The sequence below is a fragment of the Thalassophryne amazonica genome, chromosome 17 (genome assembly GCF_902500255.1).
Source record: "Thalassophryne amazonica chromosome 17, fThaAma1.1, whole genome shotgun sequence".
Lineage (NCBI taxonomy): Eukaryota > Metazoa > Chordata > Actinopteri > Batrachoidiformes > Batrachoididae > Thalassophryne > Thalassophryne amazonica.
The window spans coordinates 53,684,751-53,696,708 of record NC_047119.1 but is presented as its reverse complement, the minus strand read 5'-3'; the positions used below and the strand labels follow the sequence as shown (position 1 = coordinate 53,696,708).

Below are 11,958 nucleotides of genomic sequence, written 5' to 3'. Positions count from 1 at the left end.
TTATTCTATCCAGAATAATTTGACTTATAAATCAAAACCATAAGTCAAAACTGATTTATTTTCCAAGACTTCTGCCTCACGGCGGAACTGCTGTATGCGGTTAAGGAATAATGACTTTTTTTGTGGCAACCTGGTGGTCAGGCTCCTTTTACTGCAGTGGAGTAAAATACGTAGTAAAGTTATTGGTCAGCTGTAGCTTCCGATAAATTTTTGGGTGGTTTATCGGTTTAGCTTTATAAAAGATAACATTTCAGTTAGCTGATTAGCTGTTATCGAAGCTAACTCTTTGGTTAGCTGTGCCCACCACTGGTGGCTGTGAAACAACACAGCAATCAAAAGTGTGTCACACTTGCACATCTATCACATGTTAGTTTTTAGCTGAATTCTCCCAAAGAGATTTCAATGTACCCTACACTCTAGTCTAAAACATAGAACATACTCCTAGAGTCCCTGGTGCTTATCTCTTACAGCTGAGACTGGGACAAAGCAGAGGTATCTTGTTCAGGGTTACAAACAGGTACCATGAATGGGAATCAAACCCAGGACTCCATACTGGTAGCCCAACTCCTATCCCCTTGAGCTACCAAGAGGTGAGTGCTCATAAGGGTCTGCACAGGTTTCAATGCTCAGGTATTTGTAGACCGATTTCTCTGTGATTTGAGGTATTTTTATTCATTGGGTGTCAGGTAGGGGATCAATTTCTTGTCCAAATATACAAACAAAAGGAGCTAATTTTGCTGATCAAATTCAAAGTCTAAATATGTAGGATTGCACCAGGGTGTATGATTTAGTCACTGGTTGGTTGCTTTTACAGTTTGCAAGATATTACAACATATAATGCAGTGGAGTACTCAACTCTCAGGCACCTATGTGCTGGATGAAGCACAGAGAAAAGGACCATGAAGCCAAAATGCTGAAGCTGACACTCCGACACAAAATGATACTCTGCATATTAAGCAGCTGTCACACTGTGATGGACTGAGGACACGTAGGAGCAACAGAAATCAAATATAGATATCTGTTTGTGTCCTGTACAAACCCCTTTTTTTATTCATTAAATGTGTTCCATGTCAGCTGAAGTCCAGTGAGTTCTTTGGAAAGTTTTGTGCGTGCTCAAAACTTTGAGTGGACATCAGATGGAGAGCCTACAGGAGAGGTTGCAGGATTGTTTACCATTTTATCCTGTACTTGTTTGTTAGCTTGCCTAGTAGATGTCCAGTAGATGTTAGTCTTATCTATGCGTTATCTGTTCGTCTTCTGTTTATCTGGAAGTGACGTACACCTGCATTCAGTGGTTGTCTACTCATTCCATCAGAGTTCCAAATCCATCAGAGACCAAAGGATTAGGCAATTTTTGCCACCAGACAGACACATTTTTAAAATATGTTCTAATCAGTTTACTCAATCCATCACAGTGTGACTCCACCTTTGGTCTCCCTACGTAACTGCTCAATTGATACAAAGTCATTCCAGCGGTACCCAAGGATCCAGAGCAAAATTTCCGTGACAAACTACCGTTGAGTTACAGATCATAAGATGTTGTAGATTTGCTGCAACAAGTCCCATTAATTAAAGACAATAACCAGCTTCAGTGAGTCCAAGTCCTACCACATATAGTTCTTACATACTCAGACTCTGTAACACACCCAAGTCATCAGCTTCAGCAAACTCAATCTGTCAACTTAAATACACAGTGCAGCACAGACAGAAACGCCACAGGTCACAACGTTGGCACACACCACTGAGTGACAGGCTGAAAGTCATCTGGTGAACAATTTAAACATCTGTCCGCCATAATCTGCAAAACAGCCCATACTGTCCCCATTATTGAAGTAAAATACACACAGAACACATCAAACTTAAAAACAAATATCCTCTGAATCTGCAAAATATCCTACTTTGTCATCTTTGCACTTTTAACCCACGCCTTCTTCTTCTTCTCACCTGCAGTCCCAATCTCACTCTTTTGGTGACGGCCGTCTCGGGGAAGATGGCCTCGACGTGAGGTACGAGCTTGCTCATCAGCCGGCCACCTTCTGGACCAATCAGATCGCTTTCCTGCTGAATACGTGAGACCACAGCAAAATAGAGGGGAAAGTCAGTGGAGATAATCCGGCGGATTCTCTTCTTCTCCAGCTCGTCTTGACTCTCCAGGTCTGCAGGGGGTGAAGATGACAAGGAGGAAACGACAAGAAAAAAGTGTGGAAATGCAAAAAGGTGAATCAGGAAGAATGAAACACAAAGGTTATGCGTCAAATAGAACATTTATTCATGTCTGTGAGACATCCGTTACACTGACCTTCATCCATGCCATTCAGAATAGTTTCCAGCACTTCATCACCATAGCGATTGCGATGTTCCTTCCAGATGGAGCCGTTTTCGCTGCGGAGGACCACAAGTTCTCTGTCCCCTCGGCCCAGTGAAGCAAAATGAGGTATTTCCACGATTACCGGCCTGCGGAAGAAACAAACACCTGCATTACAGTCATCTCTCAGCTTTCTATATTTGCTCATCACACAGTGCACAGGGCTGCAAACATCACCTAACAGCAGGGATCTCCTGAGACACAGGCATATTGTAAAAGTGAGGCATCAGCTTGACAAAGTCTGCTACTATTCTCAGACTTTCTTTCATCTGGTGTTACAACTATCAAACATTTTGTTGGAATAAAGTCAATCTCACAGTTTCTCTGCTATTACCAGGGAAAGCATGGGCATAGTAATGGAGTGGGCCAGTGACTATTTCAATTCAGAGGCTGCATCCTTCGAAGGCTGCTTTCTACGAAGATCTGGACTTAAGAGACTGCAGAGGCCAAACAAACCATTCTGAAATGAGACCGTCTAGTTCACGGAGCATTTTGCGTTGACGTCATTATCTTACTCCGCCCCTACCCCCTGATGCCTAGCAACCTTGACAACTGCATGTGACAAGCTAACTTCCTTAGGTGTAACCAATAGATTATTAATCATTCTTTCAATACTTATTTATACTTTAGCTATAAACATTACTTATTTATAATATGTAAATATTGAGCACAGAATTGCCCTGGTTTTTAATTTACCAACTGTTTTGACTTGAAAAAAATAATAAAATTGCACAGTGACTCTTGAGATGGTGTGGATACACCTGTCGTAGCCTTCATTTTCGGAGGAAAGATGCATGCTTTCTTTGACCACATTCCAAGGAGACTTTGAATCCAGACAGTTGGGTTGTGCCATTATGACGCATGCAGCCTTCAAAGAACGTGGCCCCTGAACTGGGACACTGCAGAACATCCATCAGTAACTCTGTAAAAACTACTACATATTCAGCTTTTAAATTTTGGATTCTAATAAATATAAATAAGGATCAGTGAACCTCCTCTTTTGGGCCATGCTGCCATTTGTTAACATAATAATTTGCATTTATTATTTTATAGGAATGCTAGTACAGTGGGTCATGTTTGGCCTTCTTCAGGCAGGTACTTCTGTTAGCACGCCGTTTATGAAGCCTTGTTGCTAATCGCAGAGTCCTACAGAGATGATTGTTGCTTGTTAATTTAGAAAAATGTCACTGTAGGTTTTCTGTCTAGTGGCCAACTCACCCAAGGAACTGCATACTGGACGGCCCCAAAGAGATGATGCGGCTAGCAAGCCCCTCCCCTTCCACCAGCGGAGGAGGCGTGGTCAGTTTCTGGGGCTTGACCAGGCGACAGGTGATGCGTGTTGGTGCGGCACAGGTCTGAGGAGGGATGATGACTCTGAGGCCATGATGTCTGCTGCCTCGCATCGAGCCACCGCGAGCGTCCACCATGAAACTCACCAGGAAGCTGAGAATCACAGAGCGATACAGAGACTCAGTCACAAGGTTCAGGTCATCGGTCATCATCTATCTCTATGTCACTGTGATTGAAAAGTACTTAATGGCAAATAACACTGACCTGGAGCGTTTAGTTTAATGACTCTGGGTAAAAGTGGCACTCAGATTATTTATTCTTGGTGTGAATTAACATATTCTCTGTTGGTTTAAGCTTTGAGCAGGATTCATAATGGAAGGATTAGTTCTCTGTGTGGGCTTCTCAGTTCATACTGCCAGTATGTTAGGGGAGGTCTGGCCATCTGGAGTGGCCAGTGAGAGTGCTAAGTTGGACATGAAAAGAAGGCATGAAAGCAATACACTTTTTACCCAGAAAATGTCCCAGCCGAAAGAGTTCTTACATTGTTTTTCAACATAGTCTCAGGCTTCAGGCTTCACTATCTCTTTATGGAAGAAAGTCACATCTTGAGCCGCCAGATACTTTTGTGGGACTTTTTTTGAAGTACTCTTGTATGTCTGGACCACACTTTTGCAACCCATTTTTGTTTACTGTATTATCAGTAGTATGCAGTACTAGTATGTAGGGGGGGTTAACAACAGACCAGAACTTAGTGTAGCACATGTACACACCACAGCATGTGCTGTTACTTCACATAAGGACTTTTAAATTCCAAACATAAGCAAGATGGACAAATAAATGTGTGATGGGCAACTTATTGGATGTTTTTTGATGCAGTTTATGCAAAAGAAATCATCAGATGGACATGGACTGCTGGCCCACAGTGCAATAAAATGTTAGTCCACTTGATTATTGTCATAATTTTTTTTTTCAGCTCTTTAATTTGGGAAGTTTGTGCATTGCTGTAGTGCCCTTTTATTATTGCCATTTATTCTTTTATTGCTGGAGCTTATTTTCTTTACTCGTTTGTTTCCTAGAAAAAATATACTTTATATAAATGATTATTATTATTAATCATGAACAAATAAGTTGCACAAGAGTACAAGCTGCAGAACGTCCACTAGCTAGTGAAAAAACAAAACAAAAACACAACTTATACTGTGGAAAATGCTGATGTTCATAAAATGTACTGTAAGCACAGTTTGAGCTACAGTGAGAAGATCTGTACCAAGACTGAGACAACCCTAACGTCGAGGAGAAGAGCTGCATGTAGCAAAAACATGTTCAGAAATGATACTGATCAGCACGTCGATGAGCGGTGCATGCGTGGCTGCGATCATTTGGTCAACTACCACATCTTGGCAATTTATAACCAAGCAAACTTTTTTGTGACTTCGAGTAAGTTTTGAACACCAGACTACTTGCTCCAGCGAACAATGTCCTCCTAGGTCAACCAAAGAGGAACTCCCTTGAGCTAAGCTAGAAGGATCATATTTCGATCTTAATTTCACCTTGCTACAGTTATCATGAACTAACTTGAGCCACAATATTGATAAATTTCTTGGGCTGGTTCACGCTTTCTGTGGATGTCATGGGTCAACTATTTCACAAAATGTAAGGCTCAAGGGGCTGAACCGTTCCATTAAAAACTGGTTTGTCTTTACAAATCAGGAAAAAAAGCACTGTATTTTACAGGTTTTATAAGCACCATCAAAGACTAACAAGTTGAGGATTGACAAAACAGTAAGACTGCAAGACATAAGATAAAAAATTGAAGAATAAAGTGCAGACCCTGTGTGAATGGGGCTGGCTACAGGGCTGACATTATCCGAAGTCTCTGTAGCTGGACTGCTCGGGATTAGAGAGTCTTCATCATATTCCTTTGGCAGAGGGACCGGAGTGTGCTGAGGAAATCAAAGTGAGTCAAAAACTGAGAATCAGTAAGAAGAAAAACTAAAGAAACCAGAAAATAGAAAATCGTAAAAACAAACAAACAAACAAACAGCAACAACAAAAAACAAACCTTTCGGAACAGTTTTTGCTTTTGTATATGTCATAGTCATAGTATTATGTAACTGCATTTAATTTGAGCAAAATAAATAAAATCTACTTTGAAAATGTGACCAGTTTAATCATACCTGATCCAATAGAACGGTCTCTGGGGACACACAAGGGATTCTGGGAATGGCAGGAGAATACGGCCTACGGGAAATAAAGTCATAAAGTATTAAAACATGAGCTAATGCCAATGTAGCAGCATCAAGGCAATAAGGATCTGAAAAATAATTAGCAGGATAAGAAAAAACACAGAGACGACACAATGAGATGTAAACAATGTAATAATCCCGCAAGCATTCCTACGAGTGAGTATTTAAAGTAACATGAAAACCTAATAAGCATAGTGATCGCCAGGTGTGTGGAAAGACGTGGGACTCTGTGTGTGTGTGTGTGTGTGTGTGTGTGTGTGTGTGTGTGTGTGTGTGTGTGTGTGTGTGTATACACGCACTTTTTATCATGACAATTCAGGACATTTTTAAGATAACACACCTTCAAAATCAGGACTAGGGATGGATATTGATAAGGTTTTATCGATATCGATGCCATTATCGATTCTGCTTATTGATCAGATTCCTTATCGATTTCCTTATCGATACCTCGTGAATTTTGTACTAAAAGTAGGCTTTACAGGTTTTCTATATATTTCCTTGAGTCTTAAAGTAAATAAATATGAAATTAGTCACTGTATCCTTGATCTCTGGACATAAATAAAAATAAACAAAACTGTGTTTCACTTTGAAGTTATTAATTCAGACTGAATTCTATCGTTCTATCTTGACATGTCAGAGAGCCGCGCAACGTTTGGAGCTGTGTGAACAGAAAGGGAGGATGATTCTCGTTTCTTTCTCGCAACGAGACAGGAGTCCCAGTTAGTAACTTTAATCCGCACAAAAGTGAATCACAACTCATATTCAGGGATGAAAGTGGTGAATAACAAAAAAAGATGAAACCCAAAATTACCCCCCAACACCACCTGCACGAAAATGTTTGAATTCTAGAAGCTCTGAAATGCAATCTGGGACTATTCCAGACAATAAACTGGAGTGAGTGCTGAATCCATTTAGGTGAGGAAAAAAAAATACAACTTTCCTTATTCGGATTAATTCCAGTAGTATTCTGTTCTTACTAGGATGCAGCAGTTTTCTAGTTTGGCAGAAAGTTCTGGAGGAAATAACTGAAGAAATTAACAAACTGAAAATATGGTTTGACTGAAACAAACTGTCATTAAACTTAAGACAGGAATGAAATGGAGGTGTAAGAGTCACTAGGTGTTCACAGGAAACACTTATTTCTGTATGTATTTATTTATTTGTTAGTAGATATTATATATTTTCTGTTGTGTTTCTGTTCAGGTTCTTTTTGTCTCTTTATCTAAAATTGTATGTAATAATCATTACATTATTAATATATAAGCAAAAATAAATTTAAGGAATATTACAATTTGAAAACAAATGCACCCGAACGTGATGACGGCTGCAATTGCTAACTTTTAACATTGAAAATGCCATAGATATGCTAACGCGTTAGCATCGCTCCCGTTTTTAAGTTATAAAATACATCTATCAACTGTTTCAGAAGACCATAACAGGTCGGTTTAACATAGAAAAGGTAAATAATACTCACAGACGTATGCTCTTTAGGGTTTTAGCGGGGGAAAATTAAGCGAAAGAAAGAAATAAACGAAGCAATCGACCGAAGCATTGCTTCAATCTGCGAACCACGCTTCGATTGGTTCAAGGTTCAAAGCAAAGCCGCGCTGCAGAAAAGTTGATTAAGGACCCGCTGCAGGGTCTGTAATCAATGTAGAGAAATGATCATTTTCCTGACAAACACCCGCCAAAACAACGGCCACTCTGAAGGACCGATAACAGAACCGTTAAGCACAAAGCTTATTGATGACGGTGGATCGAATCATTTCTTAACGATACCCGAAAGGAACCGGTTCTCGATACCCATCCCTAATCAGGACACTGGGAAAAACGAGGATATTTTCCACGTCCTCATTTTTTCAACCACTCCAAAGCATTCTAGTCTTTTTTGCACATCTTTTCACCGCCTAGTGGCCACTTTTAAAACTTAACACACTTTTCATACACTATCAGTGTAGTGTTATTGTACTCTTAAGTCACATAAACCTGACAGTGTCCTCATATGTAGCATAAAAATCAGCTTTGACCAAAATATAGCCCCAGCCAAAATTGCAACAGATGGACATATTCCTGTAAGCATGAGTCAGAATGAGTTTGATTCTCAGGCCTCTAGGACCTTGGGAAAGGCATGCTCCCATTTTTCACATTTCTGTCATACGTCAAGACAACGTACGTGTGTGTGTGTGTGTGTGTGTGTGTGTGTGTGTGTGTGTGTGTGTGTGTGTGTGTGTGTGTGTGTGTGTGTGTGTGTGTGTGTGTGTGGATATTTCGAACAGACAAGAAGGAAGGAACGAAGAAAGTATGTGTGGGGGTTGTACCAGGCCAGTATCAGGCAGACATACACTCAACAAAAATATAAACACAACACTTTTGGTTTTGCTCCCATTTTGTATGAGATGAACTCAAAGATCTAAAATTTTTTCCACATACACAATATCACCATTTCCCTCAAATATTGTTCACAAACCAGTGTAAATCTGTGATAGTGAGCACTTCTCTTTTGCTGAGATAATCCATCCCACCTCACAGGTGTGCCATATCAAGATGCTGATTAGACACCATGATTAGTGCACAGGTGTGCCTTAGACTGCCCACAATAAAAGGCCACTCTGAAAAGTGCAGTTTTGTTTTATTGGGGGGGATACCAGTCAGTATCTGGTGTGACCACCATTTGCCTCATGCAGTACAACACATCTCCTTCACATAGAGTTGATCAGGTTGTCGATTGTGGCCTGTGGAATGTTGGTCCACTCCTCTTCAATGGCTGTGCGAAGTTGCTGGATATTGGCAGGAACTGGTACACGCTGTCGTATACGCCAGTCCAGAGCATCCCAAGCATGCTCAATGGGTGACATGTCCGGTGAGTATGCCGGCCATGCAAGAACTGGGACATTTTCAGCTTCCAAGAATTGTGTACAGATCCTTGCAACATGGGGCCGTGCATTATCCTGCTGCAACATGAGGTGATGTTCTTGGATGTATGGCACAACAATGGGCCTCAGGATCTCGTCACGGTATCTCTGTGCATTCAAAATGCCATCAATAAAATGCACCTGTGTTCTTCGTCCATAACAGACGCCTGCCCATACCATAACCCACCGCCACTATGGGCCACTCGATCCACAACACTGACATCAGAAAACCGCTCACCCACACGACGCCACACACGCTGTCTGCCATCTGCCCTGGACAGTGTGAACCGGGATTCATCCGTGAAGAGAACACCTCTCCAACGTGCCAAACGCCAGCGAATGTGAGGATTTGCCCACTCAAGTCGGTTACGACGACGAACTGGAGTCAGGTCGAGACCCCGATGAGGACGACGAGCATGCAGATGAGCTTCCCTGAGACGGTTTCTGACAGTTTGTGCAGAAATTCTTTGGTTGTGCAAACCGATTGTTTCAGCAGCTGTCCGAGTGGCTGGTCTCAGACGATCTTGGAGGTGAACATGCTGGATGTGGAGGTCCTGGGCTGGTGTGGTTACACGTGGTCTGTGGTTGTGAGGCTGGTTGGATGTACTGCCAAATTCTCTGAAACGTCTTTGGAGACGGCTTATGGTAGAGAAATGAGCATTCAATACACGAGCAACAGCTCTGGTTGACATTCCTGCTGTCAGCAAGCCAATTGCACGCTCCCTCAAACCTTGCGACATCTGTGGCATTGTGCTGTGTGATAAAACTGCACCTTTCAGAGTGGCCTTTTATTGTGGGCAGTCTAAGGCACACCTGTGCACTAATCATGATGTCTAATCAGCATCTTGATATGGCACACCTGTGAGGTGGGCTCGATTATCTCAGCAAAGGAGAAGTGCTCACTATCACAGATTTAGACTGGTTTGTGAACAATATTTGAGGGAAATGGTGATATTGTGTATGTGGAAAAAATTTTAGATCTTTGAGTTCATCTCATACAAAATGGGAGCAAAACCAAAAGTGTTGCATTTATATTTTTGTTGAGTGTACATGCACCCCCACATCCAAGGGACTTTTATATACAAGATAAGCTCCTTGATTGTAAATCCATATGGACCATGAGCCAGATCCAGATAATGATTAATGATACAGATCTACTGAACAAAAATGTATTTCTTGTATTTTTAGTTGTCATTCCTCTAAGAAACTCTACCCAGTTTCACAACTTTTATTAATGTCATTCTTAATGATAAATATCAACCAGTTGTGGATTGAACTCCTGTCTTCAACCTTATATCTATAATAAATCCTGATAAAAGTACAGTACCTGCGGCCTGCAGATCTTATACCAGCAGACGACCATGCAGAAACTGGAGTACATACAGAATGACTTACGTGGTCCCCATACCCCCCTCAAAGTCTCTGAGGGTCTTCTTCGGGGAAAGAAAATCATCATCCTGATCCTTAAAGTCATCAAGCTTTAAGTACCGAGCTCCATCCATCCCGAGCAGCTCATCTCCTGCAGGGAAAGCAGAAAAATCAGAAAGAGAAGAGAAGCAAAGAGAAAAGACAACGCAAAGTGCTCATAAATAACTGAGAGAGAAAAAGGATTGCTGGTCAAAATAATGCTGATCACTGCAACAATATAGATTAACATAATCTCCCAGGGAATTTCATCCAATGCATTTTGACACTAAGTGAGCGACAGCATCTAGACGACCATCCTTCTCATCTCTTCACCTTAAGAAAATCAGACAATATGGCCAAAGCAGCCTCAGATGGAATGATACCAACAAGGACAATGAAAACCAAAAGAGTGGAAAAGAGAAATGATAAGACTGTCAATATTAGGGCCCCTCCACACAGTACAAATGTGGTCAAATTGCACATGAATTGCGCATGAAGCAGGAATCAGATGCAATACGTGTAAAATCGTAGCTGCCTCCAATGCCTCGTACACCTGTTGCTACAACTATTTGTGCACACCAGCGGCTGAAAGACAGAGTGTGCGCTGTGAGAGCCCATCGATCCCTCTCGTGGCAGGTGTCGGCCAAATTCCAGGTCACACACACAAACATCTAACACCGCTCGCTTGGCACTTAGAAAATGTGGGGCCATTTGCTCTGTTAACACGAAAACAGTCAGCAGACGATCACTTTTGAGCTGGATGTGAAATTTATCTAAGTGCCCCACGACTGTGGAGTTACAAAGCAACACACATGTGGTACATGTGTCTCGCACGTGTGCACGTGTGTTGCACCCACTTCCCCGCTGCCCCAACACATATGGCGTGCAGGTGGGGCACACTTGCTTAAAATGCTCATATGTATGTACAAATCTGGGTGCTGAATGGACAAGGGGGGGGCGTGTCCACTCACAGCTGCGGCTGTTGTGATCTGTGCTCCTGGACATCCCAGCTGGAGAACACATGCTTTGAAGGACATGAACTTACAACATTCCTCTGTGAGGTGTGTGTCTCTACCTACTGTCCTCACATGGAAATACATAAAAACATATATCACTTTTGCGATGGGCTGGAGAGCACGCACAGTGCGCACAATGACACGCTCTCCCAGCTGGAATGGACCATCAGTTCATGTGGACACGCAGCAGGTGATCTGAATGTCACGTCTGAATGACAGGGCATGCGTGTCCTGTGAGCAGTGTGCTGCAGGACTACATGACAAGCCAACAGTGTGACAAATACGGCACTTTCAGTCACGTATCAGCAGAAACAACAAAAAATACATTTATACATCTGCTTCTTGATTTTAGCCATTTCACACTCCTGTTATAAGACAGTGATTGTAGCGCAGTGGTAAAGTTTCCATCTGGTAATCGGAGATGGCAGTGATTCTGCTGTGATTCGCCCTGATTTGTACTTATTCGTACTATGTGTGAAGGGGCCCTTAACGTTGTTTAGGTCAGTGGTTCCCAACCTTTTAACCTTGGAGCTCCCTCCCCCCACCACCAAATTTGTATTTAAGACAGGCTGAGGCCCCCCCCCGTTGGCACCTTCAGCCTGCGTGAATGCTCACATGAACACACCACAAAAGAATGAAGTGATTCCTTCCAATCTTTGGTTTGTTTTTGCAAAATCTAACTTTAACACATATACAATTTAGTTGTCATTCTTCACCCCTTT

At 42.0% G+C, this 11,958-nt stretch overlaps 1 protein-coding gene across 6 annotated transcripts in view; it reads right to left on the bottom strand.

Moving 5' to 3' along the window:
- ank1b (ankyrin 1, erythrocytic b) overlaps nucleotides 1–11,958 on the bottom strand; it is a 208,679-nt gene that overhangs the window by 42,151 nt on the left and 154,570 nt on the right. For all 6 annotated transcript variants that reach the window (XM_034192685.1, XM_034192680.1, XM_034192683.1 and 3 more), the window contains 6 exons: nucleotides 10,209–10,332; nucleotides 5,833–5,896; nucleotides 5,486–5,598; nucleotides 3,584–3,808; nucleotides 2,300–2,454; nucleotides 1,945–2,156 (listed from right to left, as the gene is read on the bottom strand). In XM_034192685.1, coding sequence (XP_034048576.1) covers nucleotides 1,945–2,156; nucleotides 2,300–2,454; nucleotides 3,584–3,808; nucleotides 5,486–5,598; nucleotides 5,833–5,896; nucleotides 10,209–10,332 — 893 coding nt within the window. The remainder of the gene's footprint in view (nucleotides 1–1,944; nucleotides 2,157–2,299; nucleotides 2,455–3,583; nucleotides 3,809–5,485; nucleotides 5,599–5,832; nucleotides 5,897–10,208; nucleotides 10,333–11,958) is intronic.